Source organism: Camelus bactrianus, chromosome 35 (assembly GCF_048773025.1).
Source record: "Camelus bactrianus isolate YW-2024 breed Bactrian camel chromosome 35, ASM4877302v1, whole genome shotgun sequence".
Classification (NCBI taxonomy): Eukaryota; Metazoa; Chordata; class Mammalia; order Artiodactyla; family Camelidae; genus Camelus; species Camelus bactrianus.
This window is the reverse complement of record NC_133573.1, coordinates 27,203,931-27,231,033: the sequence shown is the minus strand read 5'-3', so window position 1 is coordinate 27,231,033 and position 27,103 is coordinate 27,203,931. Positions and strand designations below refer to the sequence as shown.

General features: G+C 50.1%; 1 protein-coding gene across 4 annotated transcripts in view; it reads left to right on the top strand.

Annotated features, from left to right (window-relative positions):
• The window catches only part of GATA3 (GATA binding protein 3), a 29,446-nt gene extending 8,696 nt beyond the window's left edge, over positions 1-20,750 (top strand). For 2 of the 4 annotated variants that reach the window (XM_074357980.1, XM_074357981.1), the window contains exons 2-6: positions 1,210-1,842; positions 4,240-4,776; positions 9,821-9,966; positions 14,638-14,763; positions 18,580-20,750. In XM_074357980.1, coding sequence (XP_074214081.1) covers positions 1,602-1,842; positions 4,240-4,776; positions 9,821-9,966; positions 14,638-14,763; positions 18,580-18,864 — 1,335 coding nt within the window. In that variant the 5' untranslated portion in view covers positions 1,210-1,601 and the 3' untranslated portion in view covers positions 18,865-20,750. Of the gene's footprint in view, positions 1-427; positions 789-1,209; positions 1,843-4,239; positions 4,777-9,820; positions 9,967-14,637; positions 14,764-18,579 lie in introns of those variants that run through there. The other 2 variants (XM_074357982.1, XM_010961722.3) reach the window with 2 other exon arrangements.
• The last annotated feature ends 6,353 nt before the right edge of the window (positions 20,751-27,103 follow it).

Sequence of the window (27,103 nt, the reverse complement as noted above, 5' to 3'; positions counted from 1 at the left end):
ATTCTCGGGAGAGGCACATCTCCAAGTACTTTGACATTACAGTTTTTCCCCTTCTGATCACTTTTGCTTGCACAGAGATCCCACATCAGTAAACTACCCTGGACTGAACACAAAAAAATGCTCGTTTAAAAAGTCTGAAAAAGAAAGGCCGCCTGTAGAAATAAACTTTATGAATGGGGCAGGCCGGTTTCCCCGGCACGGAATAATCCAGCGAGCCGGAATGAATTGGCAGGAGCGGGAGCCACATTTAAAGGGCCAGAGCGCGAATTCCCTCCAGCCCGCCCCCTCCGCCCCAAACCCTGGCGCGCCTTACCCACCCACCCTGCGGCCCCTCCGCCCGGGCCGCCCTCCGCGGCGCCCCTTTCCGGTCAGTGGAGGGGCGGGAGGAGAGGCGGGGGTGCGGGGTGGGGGGTTGCGGTGAAGTCCTGAGCCGGTTTGGGTTGCAGTTTCCTTGTGCTGGTGATCCTGTCCCCTCCTCGCCAGCGCCAGGCTCCTCCCCCGTCGGCGCGGATGACACTAGAACCTCCTTAAGTTCCGTCGCGCCACAGCTGTCTGCGAACACTGAGCTGCCTGGCGCCGTCTTGATACTTTCAGAAAGAATGCATTCCCTGTAAAAAAAAAAATACTGAGAGAGGGAGACAGAGAGAGAGAGAGAGAGAGAGAGAGAGGAAAAGAGAGAGAGAGAGACGGAGTGAGCGCGAGACAGAGCGAGCCACGCAATCTGACCGAGCAGTTTCTGCTCTCCCAGGTCACACGCCTCCTCCTCCTCTTTGCTCCTCGCTACCCAGGTTGGTACTGGCCACTCTTTTTTTTTTTTAAAGTTTGATTTGTTTTCTCTTTTCATTTGGGAAGACTTTAAAACATTGAAAGCTCAACCCTCCTCTTTTGGAGAGTTTCCAGAGGCTGGAAAGTAGGTCCTGGGACCTGTGTCCCCGGAGGGAGGGAGTTGTCGTCCAAGTTGGAACCGCTCAGTCAGTCCCGAGCGCCCGGGAGAGCCAGGCTGCTCGGGATGTACTCGGGAATCCTCCCTCCCCGGCTGCGTCCGGATTTTCCTAGCTCAGGAGGAGATGTGCGCATGTACGCGCGTGTGTGCGTGTCCCGGGGGCGCGGGCGCGGGGCCGGGCGGCTGGAGGGGAGGTGGTGCCACTTCATAGGCTCAGGTGCTAAGTACTTAGGACCTCATCCTGTCTCCCCTTCTCTCTTTTGCAGGTGACCCAGGAGAATCTCAGTCTTGGAGCTGCCGAGGAGCCCCAAGTGCAGAGGAGCCTTACTTGCAGAATTCCAGCCAGTCCTCGCCCCCCTTTTACAATTTGGTCCTCTTTTATCCTCCGTCCCTAATTTTTGGAATTTCATTTTTCTTCCTCTTCTTCTCTTTGCTCAACTACCCCTATTTTTTTTTTTTTAAGAAAAATCTCATTAGCTCACCTTTCCTTCCCAGCGTTCCCATTCCCCCACTGAAAAATCTTTAAACGACCACCGCCTCTCTGACGGCAGGAGCACCTGCAGAGCCTCGGAGTTCCCCCTACCTCCCAGCCCGACCGCCCTCCCTCTCCGCGCGCGGGTTCCGGGCCCGGCGAGAGGGCGCGAGCGCAGCCGGGGCCATGGAGGTGACGGCGGACCAGCCGCGCTGGGTGAGCCACCACCACCCCGCGGTCCTCAATGGGCAGCACCCGGACACGCACCACCCGGGCCTCGGCCACTCCTACATGGACCCGGCGCAGTACCCCTTGCCCGAGGAGGTGGATGTACTTTTTAACATCGACGGTCAAGCCAACCACGTCCCGTCCTACTACGGAAACTCGGTGAGGGCCACCGTGCAGAGGTACCCTCCGACCCACCACGGTGAGTCCGCCCCGGGTGCGGGGACCCCCGCCCAGCCTTTCCCGCTTTCCCGGGTCGGGGAGGCAGGGAGGGACCAGGGGGATGGGGAGACCCAGCCAAAGCCCCCAAGTGCCGTTACTTATACATTAAAAAAAAAAAAAAAGTTGGGGCCCGGAAATGGGCGAGGAAGGCGTCTCGATCGTCGCGAGAGTGTGTTTTTAAAAACAGTCGCAGCAGGCATTTCTCCGCGGCTGCTGTCTCTGGGGCCTGGAGCTCACCTGGCGGGAGCGGCGCTGCAGGCGTCGCTCCCCGCGCGGCTGCAGGTTCGGGGACCTCGGAGGTCCCGGGCGCGGGGAGCCGAGCCTCTGCCTCCTCCGGCCAGCGCTCCCCGGGTCAGGCATCCGGCCGCCGTCCAAACCTGGCTCGGGCTTGGTTCTTTCTAGGAGCTTCACTTCCCCAGTTATCCCGTAGCTCTCTCTCGGGGGCTTCAGCCAGCGTGCTTCGGTACATTTCAAATCCGGCACATTTCCAGAAAGGCCCGAGAAACGTATTTATTCCCATCCTTGTTTTTTGATCTTTCCCCTAAGCTGATGCATTTGGTTCCTAGGCGAATCTCCTGCCTCTTGGCTCTGAGGAAGGGAAGTCTGTTGCTTGATGGGGTTTTGGTAGAAAGACAACCGTCTTAAGTTTGAGACATTTGGGGTTTCCTAGATTCCCGGCTGCACAGAATTTTCTTGCGTCTATGCTTTGTGGTTACCTCCTTGCCTGCTCCCCATAAGTCTAGCTTCGCGCTCTCCTCCGGCCTACAGCAGCCCCAGGAAGCTCCGAGAAATGGTTTAGGATCCACCAGGGTTTCTTTTTATGGGGGGAGCGATGCCTGGGTGCTTGTCTTGTCTTCTAACTTTCTCTTTCACCTTAAGAAGTTTAGGAGAGTTCTGAAATGTTAGAGAGAAACCTGGCTGCCCCGTATAGCTGAGGGGGAAAAAGCTCTAACGCTTTCCAGCTGTGTGTCCCCAAAGAAGAAACGGGAGCGACACGGCAGGCAGAGGAAATGTGAAGTTGTGGTCTATCTACCCAGTTCCCCTCCTTAGATCCCGGGCTTGGGCCCGATGGCAGAGCCCCTCCGGCAGCAGGCGTCCTCCGCCCTGCTGTCACCAGGTTAAAAACCATTGTTTCTGCGGATGGGGCGCTCTTTGCCCTTGTTCTGTGTAGATCAGCAGTTAAGTGGAAATGCGGTGTTGCAGCCTTGGTATTATTTACTATACTACTTCCTGCATAATGTGAATCTTGACCCTTGGCGTTCAGAGAACTCTCCTTTCACCTCAACTCCCCTCCCCTTCCTCTCTCTTAAGATTTTAGTTTCAGTATTGTTCTTAATGATTAAATAGAATGTCAAATGCTGAGGCAGGGACCGGATTAAAAGATCATTAAGTGTGGGCATGTGCACTTGCAGTTTAAACTGCACCCTTCTCAGGGCGTCTGGACTCGTCCACGACTACGTGAAAACTCTGTATTTACAATGAAGGTGAAATTTACTCCGTGTGTGAGAGTGAAGTAGATGCAGACACTGGAATTTTGTGTCTCGGGGCTCAGGTGAAAATTCACATACTGCGCTAGTGGAATCACAGCTGGGGGGTGCAAATGGGCCTGTTTTGTTTTGTTTTGTTTTGTTTCCAGTAGGATTTGGGAGGGTGAGAAAGGCAGACAAAACTGTCACCCCAGGGTCTAGCCTTGGAAACTTTCTCCGACAGCCTGAGCAATGAATTTCCCTGCAAATCCCATTTCAGGCCTTGCCAATTAGGAACCAGTGCTGAAAGAGGGCTACTTCCATGTAAAATGCCCTCCTCTTCCCTCTCCAAGCCCTCTCCTGTCTGCACGGGGCCTGGGGAGTGGGTACCTCTGCTGGGCCTCTCTCCAGGCTCTGCGTATTTTCCTGGTTTTAAGCGGTTGTGCGGCCAGGCTCACCCCTTCAGGCCCCATCATTCAAGGCCCACTCTCTTATCAGGCTGCCTGGGATTAGGTCTGGGATGGGGGCCTCTGAGCCATTGGAGGGAACCAATCAATCAAGTCAGGTTCTAGAGAGGGACCTCGGGGCTGTGATTTAGAAAGTGTATCTGGAGAGGCCAAAGAAGTCAGGGGCCATCTCCACGCCATGGCAGCACCTCTTGGATGTCAGACACAGGCCCTTAATTCCCTGGATTTGGTGGGACATTTGTGTGGGAGGCAGGGGTGAAGGGTGCTTTTGCTGGCCGAGGGCGCCCAGAGGAGGGACAGTGGGCCTGTGCCCTGGTCCGGTGGATGTTGGGACTGTCCTGCCGGGAGGCTGGGGTGGGGGTGAGGCTCCCCAGATGTCAGAGGGGCGTTGGAGCTGCTCTCACCCGCCTGTCTCTCTCCTGCCCCCTCCCCCTTTCCTCGCAGGGAGCCAGGTGTGCCGTCCGCCTCTGCTGCACGGATCCCTGCCCTGGCTGGACGGCGGCAAGGCCCTGGGCAGCCACCACACCGCCTCGCCCTGGAACCTCGGCCCCTTCTCCAAGACGTCCATCCACCATGGCTCCCCGGGGCCCCTGTCGGTCTACCCGCCGGCCTCGTCCTCCTCCCTGTCTGCGGGCCACTCCAGCCCGCACCTCTTCACCTTCCCGCCCACCCCGCCGAAGGACGTCTCCCCGGACCCGTCGCTGTCCACCCCGGGCTCGGCCGGCTCGGCCCGCCAGGACGAGAAGGAGTGCATCAAGTACCAGGTGCCGCTGCCCGACAGCATGAAGCTGGAGTCGGCGCACTCCCGCGGCGGCATGACCGCCCTGGGCGGGGCGGCGGCGTCGGCCCACCACCCCATCACCACCTACCCGCCCTACGTCCCCGAGTACAGCTCCGGACTCTTCCCGCCCAGCAGCCTGCTGGGGGGCTCCCCCACCGGCTTCGGATGCAAGTCGAGGCCCAAAGCGAGATCCAGCACAGGTAGGCGCCTTCTCTCCCCCGGAGACCTTTCCCCTCCCCCACCCCTTGCTCCGAAATCCCGGGCAGGGACCTAAACGCGCAGTCCCGCCCCTCCCCGGGGCTGGTGGTGTTCCAGACCCCTCGGAGATTTGATTTCTGCCCATTTTTCTGGTGCGGAAAGAGTGAGGTGTGTCTCACCTTCTTCCAGTCTTCAGAGCAGAGGGCAAATGGGAGCTGATTTTCAAGCACACACCCCCCTCCACCTTCCCAAGAGCTGGGAAAGGAAAAAGACAAACAAAAACAAACCCCCGGCCTGTCCCGGCCAGGGGACTTCTGGGTGTTGGCGGTAACCTTTAGTCAGTTTCCAAGACCACATGGAAGGCGAGGGGATAAATCTTTAGTGTTTAATGCTAAAACGAAACCTCCTGAAACCCAAACAAACACAGGTCCCTCCTGCGACCCCCCGGCCTCTGCGTCCTGACTGCGCCTCTCTGCTTAGCTCAGAGTGGGTCACCCAGTCAAGAGGGAATGGCCCTTGACACAGACATGTATAAATAAAGTGTGTGTATATTTTTCGTCGGGGGCGGGACCCTGGCAGAAGCAGCACCCCTATTCTTTGCGTAGAAAAGGGGGCTGCCATCCTGACTTCTGGGAGACAGAGGTGGGCTCTGCCCTGGGCAAACAGTGCAATGAAAATCCGAAATGGAGAGGGCCGGATTCCTGCAGAATCTTCCAGTGCTGGGAGCCCAGGCAGGGCAGGAAGGCATCTTAGGTCCTATTTCCTGACTGCTCTGAAGGCACAGTGGGTAGGAGGGACCGAGAAAGTTTCCCCAGGTGTGTGTCTGCTTCCTTTGCCTGTCCTCTCTCAGAAAAGCTCACTCTATCTCAAAGAGAGCTGCATATGTTTTTTTCTCTTGGCATAGAGTTTGGTGTGATAAGTAAGACAAAACCCACACACAAAAATTTTTTTTTGGTTTAAAAATAAAATAATTCACCCCCCAATTTTGTTTCTAACCAAAGTGGCTGGATCAGAGAGTTGGGGAGTCTCTGAAATGAGATTTCACTGTAGTTTTCGAGACAGTTCTGTGAAGATCGGCGTGTTTCCTTTAGGGTGGGTTCCCTGTCCTGGTCTATCCCCCTGTCTTTCCCCAGCCCTCTCTCTATAGAGATTCTATATACACAGAAGTGGAGGGGAAATCACTTGTCTTTTAGGGATGAGACAGGCAGTCTTGAAACAGCTTGCAAAACCGGGGTTTAGAAAATTTCCGAGGGCGGGCTCTGGGCACCCAGTGACCATGAGATCAGTTTCCAGGGTTTTTTTTCCAGGGTGACATTCACTCCGACTGCCTGGGCCGGACTGTCTCTATTTAGTTGATATGTTTTAGCTAATCCAATTATTTTCAGACTGCTGCACGCGACAGTTGCATTGTTTATCCCGAGCCAGGAACTTTATAATAGAGTCCGGATGCGGTTAGGCTGACAGAAAAACTCAGACCTGCATGTTCAGTACATGAAAGTCGGCAGAGGGAGAGGGAGGTAGGCTGACTGGTGGAGCCGAAGAGAAAGCAAGAGGAAGGGAGATCAGGCTCAGGAGAGGGGCCACGCCCGCCTGGGGAGTGGAGGGTCCCGGAGAAGTGGGGTACAGCTCGGATCAGAAAAGGCAGGGTTGATCAAGGCTTGAGGGCTGATTGCCATGAAAGCCAACCTGAGCATTTTGAGGTTGGGATGGGATTTGAAAAAAAAAAAGTTCTCTTTTCTGGTAGGGCTAAAAGTTTGGGGGGGAAGAGCGTGGTATCTGAGGCTGGGGTGGTGGTTTACGTGGGGGGAGGGGACAGAGTGACTTTTCCAAGCGCCTCTGGTTCTCTGCCCTCATTTCCGCGTTTGATTTCTCCCCCCTCCGTCCTGCACACCTTCTGCCTTCGGGTTAGCCGGTCTTTTCTGTCTCTTCCCTTGAGACTCAGCACATTTGGGGAGGGGTGGGGGCAAGAGCTGCGGTTTCCCGAAACCAGAACCAGGAGCACCTCCAGACCTACTTTTTTATTTTGTTTTTTTGGGTGTGTGTGGGGGGGGTGGAAAGGAGAGGAGTGGATTTAAATTTGGTTTTTCACTCCTTATTCCTTTCTCACAGTCAGAGAACCCAAGCAGAGCACACCTGGGCAGCCAGGGACCTGGGACTTCCAGGAGCGTGGGGCTCAGAGGGGAAGTTTTGAGGTGGTAGAGAGAGGGTAGACTTGGTGGGAATTCCTGAGAAGGGGATTCTCTTGGTTTTCGTGGTTACTTTTTTTTTGTTTTTTAACCTCTTCTTGGCAATCGCCTGAAGGAGTTGCGCAGAGAAGAGGGTTGTCGCATTTTGGAAAACGGTTGAAACTGTGGTTTAGAGCACCTACTGCATTTTTAACGCCCAGGCTGTCAGCGCTGGGATAGATCTTTGCAAACAAAAGACAAAGCCTCTTTTTTTTTTTTTTTCCCCTGTAGAGGGCGATTTCTTAGCTCCCCCACCTCCTCTCCACCGGGGGTATCTGTCTCCACCTTTTTCTTGGCAGCCTCCTGCCCCTTCTGTCCAGGCCGGTTTCAGGATTTCAGTCAGAGGCGAAGGGGTTGCTTGAAAATGACTGTTGAATGTTAAGAGGCCTCCCAGCTCTGTGGTTGTCACCTAGAGCGAGGTGTCTGTCTGAGCAGCTCACACCAGGCAGTGAGCGAGGAGAAAGAAAGCAGGAGACAGTTAGGAAAATTGGTTGTTTGCTGAAGTCACAGACCGGAGGCAACAAGGAGAAGAGAAAAAAAAAAATAAGAAAAAGCCAGGCGAGGCAATCACGAACTTGCCGAGTGAATCAAGACAGAAAATTGCTCTAGTGTGCAGAGCCTTGCAGAAGAGGCGACCGTTGCTGGCTTTCAAGGTCCCTCTGAAAAGGAAGCTGTCATCCTCCCCACGGCCTGACAAAGGAAAGGAAATCAGACTGATCACGTCAGGCGGGGAGATCCCCCAGCCCAGGTGCCCAGGAGCGGGGCGGCTCCAGCCAGACTGCTGGGGCCGGCCAGGAAACCTCCCCAAAGGTCTGGGACAAAATGGCTCGGAGCTTGAGGCCCCTGTCCTGGCAGGATGGGGAGGCCAGTGTCCCTGTCCCCAGATGAGGCTGACTCAGTGCCCACTGGGGACACCGAGCTGGAGGGCCTGCTTGCCTCCCGGCTACGCACGCGGCCACCCCTCCTTACCCACTCTGCCTCCTTCCTCCATGCCCCCCCCCATCCCGCAGCCGCGTCCCGAAGGCTGCTGGACCCCCGAGGAAGGGTGTCTGGGTGTGATTCAGCCCAGAGCCTGCTAGAAACTGTTGGGTGTCTAGCCAGCGCTCCTGGCCCTCGGGGGCCACGCTTTGGGTAGATGATTGCAAGGCTTCTAGGAAGGCTTTCTGTAGACCCCAATTTAGGAAGCTTTGGGGAATTTGGAATAAAAAAGAAAACCTCTTAAGTCCTTAACTTTTTTTGAAAAGGCCAAGTGGACAAAAACTACTCAGCAGGACTTCAGTGTCAAAGGAGGCCACACCCACCTTCATTTCCAAAAGCCGTTTCCTTCCCCAGAGCCCATCCTCGTAGCAAAGCACAGGCTGGGGGTGGAAATTCCCTTCCGCCCCTTGTACTTGGACCCTGAGCAGGTCCCAGAACCCCAGCCGGCCTTGTCTTCCTCGTAGGGAGTCAAGATTCCCGAGCATCCTGCCCCGTTCTCTTCCCCCACCCCATCCTCCTGGTAGTGTGGGGTTAGCTGACTAATCTCTTAAAACAAAACCACCATTAGGGACTCTCTTTCTCCCCTGCCATCCCCAGCCCCCACCTCCCGGCACCTCAAAGAGCAGGAACCTTTTCCAGACTCCTCCTCTTGGGGGACCTGCTCCAGTGAGGTCACTGGCTCCTGCAAGGGGTGGGGGCTCCTCCTGGGTGTCTCTCAGTTGGCAGCGAGGTTGGTGCACCCTCGCCAGGAGAATCAGGTCCCCCAAGAGTGGGGCAGGCTCTCCTGGGCTCCATCCATCCTCCTCCTCCTCCTCCTCCGGCAGGAGTTGTAAAGAACTCTGAGCAGACTCCCTGCGTCCTAACATGGTCTTTTTTTTTTTTTTTTTTTGAGGGATTCCCTCCTGGAGTGGTCCCTCTGGAGGTGGGGTCTAGGTCACTCTTCAGCCCCTGGAGTGAATGCTGCTCTAACCCGGCCTGGCCGGTTTTTTGTTTATTTTGTTTGTTTGTTTTTTTGGAAAAAGAGCAACTGCAGGCAGGCCTCGGTTAATGAGCCGACCCCGAGGGCCTCCCTCCCCCTCCGAAACTGCTCTCTCCCCCCGTCTGCTCCTCACTCGGCCCCTCCCAACACCTCCCTTCCTTTCCCTCCCTCCTCGTCTCCAGCTTCCGAGCCTTAAAGACTGCACTGCGTTCCCCTCAGACCCTTCAGACTGGGGTCTCAGTGGCTGGAAAACTGCAGAAAACCTGGGCCTCTTCTAGGGAGAAGAAAAGTGATGGGGCATGAGTGAGTCCTGCTGGGCCTCCCTCTGTTGCTTGCCAGCCTGGGACACTTAACAGTTTTCCTGGAAGTGAAACCTAAAGCCCTCGCTGTAAACATCAATTGGCCGATGGGTCGATCTGGGCATCTATTTACTATCTGTTTCTCTCTCCAGCCACTGATGAAGCTTTCCTTTTGCTCCATCCTGATCTTCATCATTTCATCAGTCCGTGTAGGCAGACGTGGGGATGATCATGGATCACCTCTGTTTTTCTCTGCGGGAAATGAATGGAATGTTTCATTTTGCCATCGTCCAGGGCTCAGAATTTTCTCAGGGAACGATGTCAAGTTGAAATTTGCCTTCCTCCTTGGGCTCTGCTTGGGCGTGCTGGGGGAAGAGTTAGGCCCTGAACCGGCCACACAGTAACTCTTTTCAACTCGGGAGGCACCTTCAAGGGAAGTTGGGGTGGGAAAATTCCCCCAAGAGAGGAAAAACAGAGAAAGCAAAAACATTCCTTCCCGATCTCAGCTGCAGCTCCTCGGGGTGCTTGCCCTCCGTAAGTGACTGATGTCCAATCTTGTTTCTAGAAGGCAGGGAGTGTGTGAACTGCGGGGCGACGTCCACCCCACTGTGGCGACGAGATGGCACCGGCCACTATCTGTGCAATGCCTGCGGGCTCTACCACAAGATGAACGGGCAGAACCGACCCCTGATCAAGCCCAAGCGAAGGCTGGTGAGTTGTCCTCGGGAAGCACTGATCCAACACCGTCCATTCAGTGTCTTTAATTTCCTCTCTTCAGGAAGGAGCGCTTTCTGCAGGAAATAGGCAGGGCAGCTCAAAATCGTGTCAGCTTGCTTGGGACAGTCTTTTCCTCCCACCTTTGTTTTCTTTTTCCCAAATTAGATATGCAGAAAATTACGCTCTCTCTCTCTCTCTTTTTCTTCTCTCTTCCCCTCCATGGTTCTTAAGTCACTTATCAAGTTTTTAAGGGTGCTGACTTCTGGGTTATGTAAGTGTATTGGCTAACAGAGTGTGATTGCTTTAAGAGGACCCGGCTGGCTGATTTAAGGTGGATTGATAAATCCCAGTTTCGCGGAGGAATTTAGTGCGGGGATGGAATGTCCCAGGTGCCATCCAGAACTTGTTCCTGAAATAGTACAAGCAGGCTCCTAGGAGGCGATGACAGTCTCAGGGCTGCCTTAGAACCAGGGATGACATCTCACAGGCCAGCGCTTTAAGATGGATGGGGCCGCTTCACTGCATTTCACAAGCAGCAGACGTTGGATTTAATGGAGGTTTTCTTCTTTCTTGGTCTAAAGAGTTGAGGAATCCCCACAGGTTGATTCCCGTGGGGAAGATCGCGTGGCTCCTTCCTGCCTCTTGGTCTCCCCTAGTGTCTGGTCTTACTTTCCCTTCGAAATCCTGCCAGTGAGGTGATGCTTTCCTCCTGTGGCCCCCCTTCTTTTCCCTTCTTAACCCTCTTGACATCCCCCCCCCCGCCAAGGAATACTTGAGAAAACCGGGCACTAGCAAGCGTTTATAAGGAAAACTAGCAGGAGAGGCTCCTTTGCAAACTTGTCTTTGGAACCTCAGGCCAGGCCGAACAGCAAGCCTACATAACAGACAAATAAAAGCAGGTTTGGCAAATGAGGACGGTAACCACAGTCAAAAGATCAAAATGCTTTTTGTGGTGATGACATTCACCAAGCTGAGGGAGGGGCGGAGTTTCCCCATGCAGATTAACAATGGATAAAGTACCATCCATCAAATTGTAAGATGGGAGTGGGGGAAAACCCCAAACCCTCTGTATTCTTTTTTTTTAAACATTTTTTTTATTGATTTATAATCATTTTACAATGTTGTGTCAAATTCCAGTGTAGAGCACAATTTTTCAGTTATACATGAACATATATATTTTCATTGTCACATTTTTTTCACTGTGAGCTACCACAAGATCTTGTATATATTTCCCTGTGCTATACAGTATAATCTTGTTTATCTATTCTACATTTTGAAATCCCAGTCTGTCCCTTCCCACCCCCGCCCCCTTGGCAACCACAAGTTTGTATTCTATGTCTATCAGTCTGTTTCTGTTTTGTATTTATGCTTTGCCAAACTCTCTGTATTCTTTTTTAAAGAATATTCGTCTTCCCCAGCAGATTTTAATGCAAATCAACACCTTTCACACCCTCTTGGGAAGAAGGAAAAACTTTCTAGGGATGGCTGTGCCCATGTGACTTTAATTTTTGGCACTCCTAGGTCTCAAGGCTTTACTCTTCCTGATCTCTGCCCACTTCTCCAGCTTTCGAGAACCTCCCCCGACTCGTCCCCGTACTCTTTGGCTCCCCCCCACCCTTTCTCTCATGTGCAAAGCTAACTTCCTAGGAAAAAGCTGCCGGATATCTGAGCTCTGGAGATAACTCATACACAACAACTCAGCTTCCCCAACCTAAACATCAAGATGTTTGAACGGATCAGAACAAGACTGTTTGAAAAAAAAATGGCTGGAGGTGTTAGCACAGAATGAATATGATCACACCACAAAAGAATGTTCTGAATCACTCAAAACCTGGCCTTAGGGGGGGAAAAAGAGAAAAAGAAAAGAAAAGAAAAAAAGGGAAGAAAAGTAACAACAGAAACCTTCTTGTTAAAATAAGTCATGATACCATTATAATTGGGCTGTTTGGTTTTTTTTTTTTTTTTTTTTTTTTTTTTTTTAAGGTAAACGTGAAGCAGGAAAGAGAGAACAGAGAAGTCTAAGATCCTGTAGTTGTCTGGGTGATGGGCGGGAGTGATGTGGTGTTTTCTTGGGGTGTCTTCTGCCTGGGTAGATTGCACAGGAGGGCTCCACTTGCATTTTATATAATTTTGTCTTCATTCACCTTTCATAAGAAATCTCTACAAGTCTGAGTAGAGTTGCTTTTAATTCTAGAGTTCATTGGCTGTCACACGTTAAGCTCTTTCTTACTCATCTGTTTTGGGTGGTTTTATATTTTTAGTTCCATAGAATTCACACTTGGGACTCATTCAGGATAAAAATATATATATATATATATATATATATATATATATATGTATTTTTTTTTAGCCCTTAGATATATTTGACTTTTGAATACCTAGAACTTTCTTTTTCTTCTTTTCTATATTTCCTGTCCCTTCTTCCCAGCTCTGTCTCTCCAGTTTGCTATTTCTGCTTTTGCACATTTGCAGATGTGCAGCAGACCACTCCGCCCCTCATATCTCTTCCTCTCTTCCATAAGATGCATATCTAACTGTGAGTCAACTCACGCAGGAAAGAGGAGTGGGAAGACCTATCGAGTTCTTTCCCTCCTGTTGCAGGGTTTTCCTATGTCTCATGACTAGCTTGCTTTATTAATGAACGTTGTCTCCTGTGGGTGAACCGAACAGTGCAGCTTGTAGAACTTCTATATAAATTCACACGAAGCCTGAACCTGGCAGTATTTGCGTTACTGTCAATACGCTGCCAAGGGCCGTACCAGGAACCTTGTTCTTCAGAACTTTTATTTTACTGGTTGGCATGATGGGTTTGTTCCACCCCTTTGCAGCTGCTGGGCTGGGAAACCTGGTGCTTGAGTGGCTATTAGTCTGCTCTATCCGAGCATTTCTTTTAAAGAGGGAAAAACAGTCCAGGCTGATAATAATCATCCCATGATAATCTAATTGTCACAATCCTGCAGCACCGATTTTCTATGTCATCTTCTCCCCAGGAGGATCCAGGAGCAACAGTTAAGTCTTAAATGGTCACATTTCATAAAGGCAGGTGGCCAGAGGCAGGTGGGGTGAGGGGCAGCCCTCTTGGACTGCAGTGAATTATTTTCAAAACCGACAGCCCAAAAGTAGGACCTTCTCAACGATGATGGATAAGGGCTGTTGTTCAATTTTAGTTTCTCAGGGCACAGAAAATAATTAGTTTTTTTTTTTTTTTAAGCCATAGCTGTACAATTTAAGCCTGTAGGAAAGGGGAGCATCTCTGTGGGACAATTTAGCAGCTTTGAAGGGAAAGGAACCAGCCTGGTTAATTCAGAATTGCCACTGGGTTTTCATATCTGGCCGTTTCGGGTGTTTCACTGAAATCTTGCTGGATAAAATATTGATGGAAAAGTGAGCATGGTCCCTGTAGTTTCTGGTCCGTGCTTTTGTAAACTTGCCAGAATTTTCTTGATCACAGATAAAGACCAGCTGAATTCTTTCTCCTTCTTTTGCCTTTGATAATGTTTTTGAGTCCAGGGACAGAAGTAATTTTGCAGTTGAAATTTTCCTTTTTATGTTGTGGGGCAGAGAGTGAGGAGGTGAGAGAGATGTGTGTTAGAAGTGACCCAAATCTGTTTTCTTTCCAAAATTTTTGAGCTTAAGTTTTTTTTTTTTTAAACTTACGGACAGAGGGAACCATCCCCATATACATTTAAGTCCATTGAAAAGCAAAAGAAACATCCCCCTCTTGAAGGAAATGAAAGCAGTGACACCATCAAATAATTAAAACTCAGGCTGGGGCTGACATCTGACCTGCAACCATCCTGCTCGGTGAACATCAGATAGCAAATACCTACTTTCAAGAAGGTGAAATGAGATGAAGGTAGGAGCGGGGCCAGGGTTCCTGTTGACTTGCAGGATTCCTTGTTCTTCTCAGTATGTCTCGTTCACCAAAAGCCACCCCAGGAGAAGGAAGATGGCGGTCACCACGAGCCACCGAATCTGAAGTCGTGGGCGGTGCACAGTGAGGACCGCGGCAGACTGGCTGGGGTCTGGTTCACGTAGGATGTTTGTTCACTTTGGTGCCTCCTACGTGTGCCGGCCACACACCCACACAGACGTTTTCTTCTGTTATTGCTCTGTCCTCCTTCTCATCCTCTCTTTCTCTGTTTGGGATCCAGAAAGTGCTTCTGATGCTTGAGTTTGCTCTTCCTTGGCTCTGAGTCTGTTGTGATGGCAAGGGGCCTCCTTGAGGACTGAGACTCTTGGAAAGAGACTTCCTGGGGGCCTGGCCAAGAAAGCCACCGAGGGCCTGGTACCAAAACCAGTCTGGTTCTTTCAAAATTGCGACTTACAAGAATTAAACATCTGGCAAACTTGGAGAGGGAGGGAGGGAGGGGCTCTTTGTGTCGGAGAGGTGGCGGCAGCTTTCTGCTCCTCCCGAATTCTTCCCGGGGGACAGCAGGCCACCCTCGGACCACCGGACCACAGTCCGATCCGCTCCTCTGCTGGTGGATCAACTGTATTTTTCTTCTTGAGGCAGCTTTTGGGGATCTTTAGTACTTTCATGTGGGCCACTTGCTAGTTTTGATTTCAATGATAATTTTTTTTTTTAAAGTTGGTCTCGATAGCTCTGCAAACCCCTTTAACGTTTGTTTTGATTTTACCCTCTCCTCTCTCCCCACTCCCCAGTCGGCAGCAAGAAGGGCAGGTACGTCTTGTGCAAACTGTCAAACCACAACCACGACTCTCTGGAGAAGAAATGCCAACGGAGACCCCGTCTGCAACGCCTGCGGGCTGTACTACAAACTGCACAATGTAAGTTTCCCCGGGGACCCGCCCGAACGGCCGCCCTCTGCTGATACCCAGTGCGCAGCGTCCCTCTTCCCTGGTCCCCTTCTCAATGGCATCGCCCGCTAACGGGGCTCAGAAGAGTCACTGCAGGGGGACGGACCCCCAGTGTAGGAAAGTACTCAGCAGCCTTGCTGAGACTGAAGGGTTTCAAACAGGACGACCCTGCCCCTCAGCACGTGCTGGAAGCAAGATGTGCCTGGTCTGGGTTTTTAAGGGGAAAAACAGTCTTCCCTTCGGAAAACCGAAAGAGTCACCCATCATGTTTTGATGTTTCCTTGCGTTTTTCAACTTTCTGCAGAAAAAAAAAAAAAGTGAACCAGAGAGCGAAAGAGAAAAGCAAATAAGATTGTACTGCACTGCATAGGGCTTTAGGGCTGATTTAGTGACCGAGGGGTAGAGAGAGGGCCTTGGCTTGACCCGTGCTGTGAATTTTAGATGGATTCTCTGTGTAAAACACGTGAGATGGAATGTCGGAGAGCTGCCACCTGACGACTTTGTCCGAAGCGGGAGAACTGCCGCGAGCGGACGGCGGTCATCCTCGCCAGGGGGACGAGCGCCCTTCTCCTTCCGTAGCGTATTAGCAGCACCATCAGTGTCACCTGGCCGCATGGGCTGGGCTGTGTCGGTTTTAAACTTTCAACTTGGGGTCCTCCCATTTCGCAACATCTTTACGTCAAAAAAAAAATTCAGTTTTTTTTGTCTGCAGCAACTCTGGCTGACAGGTCATAACCCTGGAGGTTTATGTTAATCCTAGAGAAAGAATTTTCTCTCCATCTGTCTCTCTCTTTCTCAGTCTCTCTCAGACCTAATCTCTGGCTCTGTCTGATTCACTTAATGTCTCTTTGCCAGTCTGGCATTGGTAAAGTCCGGGAGTGCAAAGGCAGAGGTTTTCGCTCGTGGCCATTCTGGTGGCCAACTTGTCTTGCCTAGGAACGCCTAGGAATTGGGGCGGAAGCTTTCCTGGTTAGATTTTTTGAGTCACAGGAGAACTTCCCAGGGTGACCCCCGCAACCCAGTCCTATTGTGCGTCCTGGGAGTGAGCTGATTCCCGGAAGCCTGTGACCCTCCTCTCCCTGCCTGCGCGTCCCCGCCCTTGGCACGGCCCTCGTGCAGGGTGGGCGCTGGTGGAACCAGGGTCTTACTAGGATTGATCGTGTCTCCCCCCAGACCCTCGGACTGCGGTTTATATACATTTTATCATCAATGAAACGCCAGGCCGGGTTTCACTTTGGGGAAGTGCCGGGGAGAGAAGACGGTTTGCGATGAAAATCTGGAAGCTTCGGGGCCTTAGAGTTTATGAGTTAGCCAGTCATCGGCACAGCCCATAAAATGATTTTGGGGCTGTCATTTATGGTTTACAAAGAACTTTCATGTTGCTTGATTACATTTAAGCCTCCAACAGTCCCATGAGGTAGCAGGGCGGAAATGGCCTTTATTTTCGTTTTACTTGAAGAAATTATGACTCAGAGAAGCAAGTCACATCGCTGATGAGGTGGAAGGGCCAGTACCGATTTCCAAATATGAAAGGCCTTCCGGGGAGGCCAGCAGCTCCAGGACCAGTGGGAACCAGGGGAGAGTAAGCACCTCCTCATTTTAGAATATACCAGAGTTCTAGTCAAAGGAATGAATGCATGTGTGTGTATTTCTTTCCTATTTCCATAGACGTATAGGAATTATGAGAAACGAACCAGCTCTAAATTTCTTGGACTCCTTGGCCTCAGTGAACTATGGTCTCAATTGTGTCCAATCTCAAAAGCAGATATTTCTGAAGTATACGAATTTCTCATTAAATCAGAGAAAAGTCAGGGAACCCTCATCACGACTCCCTCCCACCCTCTTCTTAATTAGCTACCGATGTCGTGGTTGGGCCCTGGTGGCTGGGAGATGGAAAGTTACTCGCCAACTCCAGTGGTTTTTTTCTGCCTTCTCTGGTTTAGTAAGAAGTCCCCAAAGGAGGCGATTCACCTTGGGCTTAATGAGAGATAATAACCTATTAGCATCCTCATCTTGTTGTGTTTAGTCCTGCCCATCTCGAGACCTGTACTGGATGCCCTGAGTTAGTTCCTGTCTGCTTATCTAGGTGTGTAGATAACTACCTATCTCCGTATCAGTGTTGAGACTAGTTATCTGGGTTTGTGTGGCTATCTGTGTAACTAGATATTATACTTAGATAGCCGCTCAGTATATCTAGGTATCAGTGCAAAGAGCTGTGTGTCTAGACGCTATCTTGGGGAGATTTGATGTGACGGTAGATTTCTACCACCTCTGTAGGCTGCATCTTTATCTTGATTATAACTTTGAGGAAGGAACCCTGAAAGGTTCTTTGGCAACGACCTTTTCCTCCTCTGCCGTCACTCACGTTGCCTTCCCGGGCGAGGGGTGGAAGCAGGTGTCAGCCCCACCGAGTGGCTCTGGACCCTCTCCAGGTGACCTCTCCCAGCTCAGCCCCAGGAAGCTGTGGGTTTGCTGCTCCCAGAAGTGCTGTCAGCCGCCCAGCCCTGTTGGTTAGTGGATTCTCTCTTCCTCGACTAGTGCTTTCTAGCACTTGGAGCAGACAGGCAGATCCCAGAGCCAGGAGAACCTTGCTTCTTTCTCCAGCCTTGAGGACCCTGGAGGAAGAAGTTGTTTATTTCCCCCAGGAGTCAGGAAGGACTGAGACCCTGACGTCCCCTCCTTTGCCACATTTCCCTGGAAGCAGGTCCAGATGTGCGGTCTGCTTTACAGGGCAGGTGGCCCCACTTGAGGTCAATCTGATTCTGAATCATGGTGGGGCGTGATCTCAGTTTGCTTGGTCGAGTCCCTTCTCTTGGTTCTGCCCTCCACCCCACAAAAAGCGAGTGTATATTCAAAATAAACCCAATGAGGCTTGTTGGGAAGAGAGACGGGAGATGAGCGATCTTTACAGCGGATGCTGGCCTCTGCCTTGTCACTCTGCTTCATTTGTGGTCTTTGATTGTTAGGACGAGAGGGCTCGCAGGGTACTCTCCGTCCCCTCAGCGGACGTTACGTTCTTGTCGATTGGTTGGTTTAGCTGTGTGTCTGGTTAGAAGCAGATTACCAGGACCAGGAGAGATCGCCACTTTCGGTCATCACAGCTGGTACACGTGGGCAGGACACCACCTTTTGGAAAGACACGTTTTAGTAAAGGATGACCCCAGAACGTAAAATTTCAGGGCAAGATTTCACAGCATCTCTTGTTGCAAAAAGACTGGTAGGAGAGAGGCAACCAGAAGTTACTTTGAAGAGGGAAGCAGTCCTCGCTTCTCAAGGCAGTTGGACTGAAACACTTAAGATCGGTTACCTTGCAGCTTCCAAAGTCACAACACAGGACCAGTAGATAAGATACTATTTCCCTCTTGAAAATTCCTCCCTTGCTTCCATTCTCATGAATTGTTCTAAGGTGATTCTAGTGGAAGAAGACAAGCTATTATATTTTAGGTACCAGAGAAGTACAACCATCTTGGGTGGGTCTCTAGAATGTGGTCCTCAGGGACACAAAGTCCCCCGAGGCAAACTTTCCCACAAGTGATTGGATGAACATGATTAATAACCTCTGCTTGGAACACCTTGCCCTTGGTCTCCTGGTTTCTGAAACCGATGGAGGCTGACGGTCAGAAGCCCACTGCAGACCTCGCTTGCAGGGCTCTGTGAAGAAGGGGCCCCTGAGAGTAGACCCCTGGTCTGGGGCAGGCAGGGGAACCGGTGTCGGCAGTGTGAAAGCCTGCACCATTTCAGAGCCAGCCAAAAAAAAAGTAAAAAAAAAAATTGATCTTTGTTCAGATTAACAGACCCCTGACTATGAAGAAGGAAGGCATCCAGACCCGAAACCGAAAAATGTCTAGCAAATCCAAAAAGTGCAAAAAGGTGCACGACACGCTGGAGGACTTCCCCAAGAGCAGCTCGTTCAACCCCGCCGCCCTCTCCAGACACATGTCTTCGCTCAGCCACATCTCACCGTTCAGCCACTCCAGCCACATGCTGACCACGCCCACGCCGATGCACCCACCGTCCAGTCTCTCCTTCGGACCTCATCACCCTTCCAGTATGGTCACCGCCATGGGTTAGAGCCTCTGCTCGACGCTTAGAGGTCTCCGGGCGAGAACCCCTCCGGCCCCTCCGACGTGAGTTTTCCAGGAGCGATACCAGGAAGCTGAAATCGGACGGATACCTGTTTTCGAAGTCAGAAAGCAAAATGACATTCGCCACTTTGACAGAGGAGCCCGCTGCGGCGTCTGTGTGCCCCGAACCTGGATCCCATTTGTGAATAAAGCCATTCAGACTCGCGTTTCCCTACTTAACAGGGTCTCTCTAGTGCTGTGAAAAAAAAAGAAAAAAGAAAAAAAAAGAATTGCTGAACACTGCATATAACTTATATTGTAAGAAATCCTGTACTTGGAAGAAGAGGACTTGACTGCATCCGAGTCACTGTCAGGAAGGCGTGAAGGACGCCAGGAATTTTAAGGAATACGGGGGAAAATAAAGGGTGGAAATTAAGAGAAACTAGGTCTGATATCCAAATGGACAAACTGCCAGGGATTTTTTGCCTTTCACTGGTCACAGTTGTTTGATGCATTAAGAGAAAAAAAAAAAAAAAAGGAAAAAAAAAAAGAAAAAAGTTGTAGGCAAATCATTTGTTCAAAGCGGTGGGTCTCTGCCCAGGAAATCCCTCCGCTCTGGGCGGCGGGGCAGCGCTCACCTGCTGCCGGAGGGGGGACTCGGAGAGACTTCCAGGCCCGCACGCTTGGTGAACAAGTCCCTGTAATTGTTGTTTGTATGTATAATTCAAAGCACCAAAATAAGAAAAGATGTAGATTTATTTCATCATGTTATACAGATTGAACTGTTGTACAAGTTTATTTACTGCTAGTGTTAAGAACTGCTTTTTTTCCCCTCTTTTGTTTTTGTTTGAACATTTTCCTTCTCGCTCTGTTTTCGATTGAAGAAACTAGGTGACATTCAGTCGACCTAAGGTGGTTGTGCTCTGGAGGGCTGACTTTTGCTTTTTTTTTTTTTTATGGTATTTATTACATAGCTTCTAAGGGTACAGCGGCACCTGTCCTGTCGCCCACTCCGCCCGCAGCCTGCGCTGTGAAGGTAGCGGTGTTGCAAGCTACCAGCGTGCATGTCAGCGGCTCAGACCCGCCAGAGCGGGTCCTGAGAACAGCCTGGCTGAATGTTAGCGCCTGCTGTGTTCTGTGTTAGTGATCACTGCCTTTCATGCAGTCTGTTGGAATAATAATATACAAATAAATAATAAAGTGAAACTATTTAAAAGCAACGAGATAACATTGTATCAGGAGTGGTGGCCAAGCTCTTAGAGAATCGAGGAGCTGTAGTTAATTTAAGGGGGAAAAAAAAAGGTGTTTAAACCAATCAAAACAAAAGCCACAAAGTCCAAACAGGTTAAGGTGTTCATTCAGAGGTAAAGGCAAACCCCAGAGAGTCAACATCGGTTCCTTTGGGAAACCAGGCATCTTTGGAGTTTGCAATGCAGCCCAGAGGCATGGATCCTGGGGCCGGAGTAACTTCCCTGGTCCCCTCGTGCGCTGCAGTGCCCTCTGCCTGTGTCACCTCGAGGAGACAGTCTTCTCGCAGGAGAAGTGGGGAGATTTCCTCTTTGAGATTCACGGGTGGACTGCTGCTGGCGGCTTCCTCTTGGTTTTCTGCGAGATGTCCAGGAGCTGGGCTGGCTCTTGAGTTCATTTCTGTTTTGCTTTTCTGCTGTCGAATAGCAGCACAGTGAAGGGTTTATTGGAATGTTTGCGAAAAGTGAAATAACCGTTTTGTAACTTATGCTGTATAGTTTCCTTTTGCTCTGTTGACAGAATGTGTAACCCCGGCACACATTTGAAAATCTCTGTTAATCGCCTCTTTGCTTTCTTAGCAAATATTTCCAACCTAAAGCTAAATGTTGAAATAAAGAAGTAGAGAATTACTGAGTTGCAAATGAAGATCTGACTGGTTCCTAATTCGGACGTGGTTTCCGGTCACGTGTGATGCACCCAAGGCAGTTCTGGTCCATGGCCGTCTTAAACTGGGGAGGTTTTATCAGATCGTTCCAATGGTTCGACATTTGCCACTTCTCTCCTTCACGAACAGATTTGAGTTAATGCCCTTTCACCTTCAGAACAGGGAGTTCAAATTCTTGACATTCTTGGGGTGGGAGAAGGGCGGGGAGGGGGCCACACATAGAAAAATCCCAAACTCAAGACTTTAGCTACATTTTGTTTTAGGTGCTTTAGCATATTTGATCCTGTTCCTTCTGTAGACAAATGTCATCTTATCATCCTGTACATGGTTTTAACATTCTAAGGTATTTCTAGAAGATGATGCAAAAGATTAAAAAAATACATATATATGTAACAATTACCCAGTTTCTTCTTTAGAATGTTATCATATGTTTTCATGGCTTCAATAGTTTTGTTCTTTTTTCTTCACTTAAAAAGTTATGACCCACTAGAACAGCGACACGAAAGAGAGCTTCATCTTGAAAGGCAGAACACGATCGTAGATCTAAAATGCTCGCAAATGCCTTTGAGTAAATTGTATCCCTCCTTCATTTTCAGTCTGTCCTGCCTCACTTTTGAAATAGTTGCATTTAGCTCATCCTGGGGAATATATGTGCAAGTGTGGATTATTTCTTTAACACATTTTAAAAGCCACCATAGTAGAAAAAAAACCAAACGACCGTGATTGAACAGTTTTGCTATTTACAAACTCCTCTTATGTATCTAATGGCAGACGTTCCTGATGTAAAAATTTTGAATGTAAGCGTTTCCTTCGTTGATTCAACAAACATCTATTGAGTATCTAGGTTGAAGTCCATTTAAAAATCACTTTTTTTTTTTTTGGAAAAAAAAAAGAAGCAGATTAGGCAACAGAGAAACCTAGGCTCCTGTGTCTTAGTCTTTGTGACATTTACAGGTTATTCCCCTTTATAAAGAACACTGTGAACTGTGGTGAGGTCCCTAACGGGGCCCCTGGCTCGGTCACCAGACAGACAGAAGCCCTGACACAAGTGGGGACACCCAGAGCCTGCCTGCGGAGAGCAAGGTCAATTTTCTAAACCTTTCTAAGAGGTGAGAATTATTTGTAAAGCTGATTCCCCATCGCAGGAGTTCATCTTAGTATCTCCTCAGTCGGGAAGCTGTGTGAAGGGAGCAAATTCTTCCCAGGTAATGCATCTCGGACCTGAATTTAGTAAAACACCTGTTCACAAAATTCAAACTCAGAAACTCAAACTCCATCTGCTCCTGCCTCTGCTATGTTCCTCACCATGGGAAGCTGTCCTGTTTATACCACAAAGCTTTAAAAGCATTATGACTCCAGTTCCCTTGTGTCCCATCCCCTATCCTCCACCACAGATCCATCCCAAATCCCCCCCAGATCCTCAAACCATTTTTGTGATGCTTCCTGGGCAGCAGGTACTATTGACTCCTGTAGAAAAATTGCCTTCAATTTCCAAGCTAAGCAGAGATGAAAGAAATTTTTTTAATTAAAAATTTAAAAATCACAAAAACGTCCAAAGAAAACATTTGAATGACAGCATTTTAGGTTAGAGTTTTATCCACAGAACAAAACATTTTAATCCAGGATCCAAAACAGCCGAGTAACACACCAACCCCTTCCTGCACTTTCAAATGAAAAGAACTTCTGAAAACCATTTTCCTCTTTGTTTATCCCATCTTGCTCAAGCGGTGCGAATATACCCTCCATTTGGGACATGTCTGCACTTCTTTGCAAAAGCCCAATAGAGGGAAAACCCCAGAATTCAGAGAAACTCATTGATCATTTGAAACATCTGACCACCACTGTCTTAGAGGAGTCTGGGTTTCATTTCCGATTCTGTCACCCCTGGGCAGAGTGACCTGAGACCATTTGCTGGATTTCTTCCGGGGCTGGGCTTTTATCTGCATAATTAGAAGAGATGATGTCTAAGACCCATTGGAAAAGAAGAACACCATAATTCCATTTTTTTTTTAAGAGCATCCTTTATTAAGAAAGACGTCCTCACAGCCCTGGTTAGAATTTTGACCGGGGGTGGTTTTAAGAGCCTGGAGTGCTAGTGGTTCAGAAGATTCCAGATGGGCTGGGGTAGGTCCACGCCCACCTCGTGAAACCCAAATTAACTTGTATTGTGTGACTGTCACCCCGGGACGGGAGTTAGTGTCCCAGCCTGCAGAGCCCCTGCTCTTTCTGAAATGTGTCCAGGGCCCTCTTGGGTGGAATACGCAGGACTTGCTGGACCTGCTGATGCTGGCAGCCCGGTTCGTATTTCACTCATCCATTGTGTAAAGAAATTCTGCCTGAATTGCTTACAGCCTATCCCAGGGAGATAGCCAGCGTCCAGCCTTTCTCTTTCCTTGTGTCCTCTCTGTCTCTCTTTCTCTTCTGAGAAGGGGAGCAGCAGAGGAAGGAGACTGATGATCCCCCAAAGCGGGTCCTTTTGGGGTGCTCTGTTGAGATTCTGGTTTCTCTGAGCTCTTCCTCGCTCACCCTTGACCTTCTTTGCAGGGGATCCTGGTCCATTAGCCACATTGTTTGTGGTGCGTTTTTACAATCCCCTGTCATGTCTGTGTGCACAGCTCGGCGTGGGGATTTGGAGGGCCGGCCCACTCCCCCCAGCCGCCCCCCTGCCCTCCCCCACCCCCTCGGGTCTCCGGGAAACAAAAGACACGCATTACAAAGCACTCGGCTGTGCCGCCAGAGGCGGGCCAGCGGCTCTGGGCCCAGCCTCGTGCACTGCAGGGACGCACTGTGGAGACACACGAGGCCGCTGGGCTCCTGGCACTGGCTCCCAATTTTGGTCCCTTGTTCTGAAGGGGACCCCTTTGCAGAAAAATTTGGATGGTGTCGGGTGATGCGATGCCTAAACTTCCAGGTTATCAACCAAGAAATCAGCCCCTGCCACCTGACTCTTATGGGTGGGGGGGGGGGAAAGGGGCAGTGGGCACAAGGAACTTCCTGAAAATGAAAGGTTTTTGTTTTCTTTTCTTTGTTTTCTTTTTTTTTTTTTCTGATTATAGAATTAGTTACTACTTATTGACCAAGGTTGGGAAATTTTTTTAAATTTATTTTTTCCCTACATTTTTTTAAAAAGAAGCAGAAGAAACAGGACTTTCGGAGGTGCTGTTGAATGGGCCCGTGCAGTCTGGTCCTTTGAATAGTTGATCTGGAGTCTCTTTTTGAGTCTGGTGGTCGCGGGCGCCTGGGCTGAAGAGGGATTCACAGTGTTGTGTTAGTTTTGGGTGCACAGCAAAGTGATTCACTTATGCATACACAGACTATATGTATTTTCAGATCCTTTTTCATTATGAGCTTTTACAAGATAGTGAATATAGTTCCCTGTGCTCTGCGGTAAGTCCTTGTTGTCTATCTGTTTATATATAATAGTGTGTATCTGCTAATCCTAAACTCCCAGTTTATCCGTACCCCTCACCTTTCCCCTGTGGTAATAATAGTTTGTGTTCAACGTCTGTGAGTCTGTTTCAGTCTGTAAATAAGTTCACTTGAGCGTTCACTTTTTGGGGGTCATTAAAACTCCATCTCATGAATTGGGAGGGTTGTTAAGGAAAATTCATAAAAGGCAGCCACCCCTCCATCTTGGGGTTGGGGAGGCTTCATGCCTCTTTATGGGGATGGCCTCTCCTGGCTGGACAGGGACAGCTGGTGCCCTTCTTGTAAAACCGGAGTTTCTGAGCACACCAGCCACAGCCACGTGCACGGTCACTGCTGACCCTGGGCTGAAGCTGCCTGGATCCCCCTCATGGACAACCTGTGATGCCGAGTCCGAAATTCTCCTCTGGGCCCACCCCTGCAGGCCCAGAGCGGACCAGCCCTGTGACCAGTATGGCGCCCGGCCGTTAAGACACATGTCAACGTACGTTGTTGGATATGCGAACGTCTGTGCTCTGCTGCTTTGAATGCAGATCGGTCCCTTTCTCAGAGGAGAAATCGAAATCACTTATTGGACACAGTGGCTTTCAATCTGACTGCGTTCCAGTTGGGGAGCAGTAGATGGGGGTGTGTGAGGCAGACAGGGTGTGTTTGAAGTTCCCCTGAGGTCTGGTAACAGAGCCACAGGCACACCGACATCTTTGTACACCAGGCAAAGTCTTGAGGGAACGTCAGGCCCAGGGCCTCTAAGCAGCCAAAGCCTGTATCAGTTTCCTCCTGCTGCTGTAACAAAGCACCGCAGTCTTGGCAGCACTCCTGGAGGGTGGAGATGTGAACTCTGTTTCACCCAGCTGAAGTCAAGGGGTCCCAGGGTGGGTTCCTTGTTGGAGGCTCTGGGGGCGAATCCATTCTCTTGCCTTTTCTAGCTTGGGGAGGCCTCCTGCGTCCCTTGGCTCACGGCCCCTTCCTTGTATCACTCTGACCCCTTACTTCCATCATCACGTCTCCTGTTCCTCTTCTGTCAATAAATAGTAGCTATCTGTCCCCCTCGAGAAAGATACAGTTTAGAAGTTACAGTTGGGGAAAGGGCCCCATTGGCTCCCTCTGGGGTAGGGTGTGCGGTGTGAGGCTGGGGCCGCTGACCCTGGCTGTTTCTGCATCAGGCATTAATCAGCTGAGTTTGGCCTCCCTGGCTGCTGCCTACCCTGACACCACAATACTGGGGGAAGAAATAAGGAAAGGAAGAAATTGCTTTACCCAAGGACGGTTTTATACACGACCTCTGATCATCTCATAGGGTAACTTGCGTTTCTTGGACTCCAAGGTGAGCTGGGAGTGTGAGTGTTTCATTTTATGATGAATATGTATTGAGATGGGTGGACGAGGAGGGCTGGGGCGAAACCATTTTTCTCTGTCTTCTTGCTCCTTGCGAACTTCCTGGGATGGTGGAGTAGAACTCAATGATGGAGACCCTGTGACTCTGCCCTTTTTTTTTTGTTTATTACATTTTGTTAAATCAAGTTTATTTATATATTAATTTAATTTTTTTTTTTTTAACAGAGGTACTGGGGATTGAATCCAGGACCTCTTGCAGGCTAAGCACGTGCTCTACCACGGAGCTATCCCTTCCCCTGCCGAGTCTGCCCTTCTTAATTGGGTATAAATGGGGGCATTTCCAGAACAGTGGTTCACCCCCCATGACAGGGTTCTAGAATGGAATTTCAGAGACTTTGTTGGGTGAATAGGAGGATGTATCTGGGTGAGAAATAGCCTTCTCTCAGCTTCCCCCAAACTATACCTAGTAAGTAAGCATCTAATCCATGAATTTATGAGTGAAGTCAACCCTTCCCTTAAGAAGGTTTGCAGCCTCTCTGAGGGGAGACAAGGTGCTTGAGAACAATTACGCTGGGAATGCAGATCTAGTTCACTGGTTGAGCAGGTTCTGAGGTTCCGTCCTCTGCTTGTAACACGGAGGACAGAAGAATGGCCTTGCCTTCCTAGTTGGATCAGGGGTCCTGGAGCTGCCACCTGGGCTCCCTACCTGTGACTGGTAGGGCACGAAGGGATGGAACTTGGGACTTGATTCACTGCACTTCTGCCACTCTGGCTGGTGCCCCACACCCCCGATTCCATCCGAGGCTGACCGTCCAGTTTGGGGATTACACAGTCCTTTCCGCCACGTTTCCATAGAGATTCCAGAGCCAGCCCCCTCCTCTGCTCCTTCACACATCCATTCGAAGATGGAGAAGGAAGAGCCAAACATGTCTGCTGGCCCGTTCGACCAATCACCGGCCGCTCTGCTGAAGATACAGGTTTTCAGTGGCAGCAGTGTCTGAGATGAAGCCTGGGGATTGGGTGTCTGCTTTCCATTACTGCAGATAGAAGAGCTGGCGGGGAACGCACCCTCGCAGCCAGCTGGCCGGGCAGAGGTGAAAGGAGAGGAGGAGAGAAAGCGGCCTGTATCAATCCACTTTTTCCATCTCCGCGGTCCTCTGAGGTGCACGGCTGGCCTGTGTTTCCTCACTGTCACATCCTGGGAAACTGAAGATGGACAGACAGATCTGAGTTATGCAAAGACACAGAGAAGCCTGTCCTGGACCATGGGGCTGCTGGTGTAGCTGTTCTCAGCGTCGACAGTAAAAGACAGAAATGCCTACAGTGTACGTCTTAACACGTAAGGGATATGCTGCTTTGGTTTCCTGCTGAGAAAATGATGTTTGTTATCTAGCGAAAGACTGCCCCCCCCAAGGGAAAAGTCCCATTTCTGTCAATGGATGTCTTAGAACCGTGCGTTGCACCCCTCAGCTGCTGAATTTGATGTCTGTGACGAAGGGACAAGAAAGAGCCCCAGCTTCCTTCTTAGGGCCTCAGTGGACTCTCACAGAAGACAGACAGCCGTCCTCTAGTG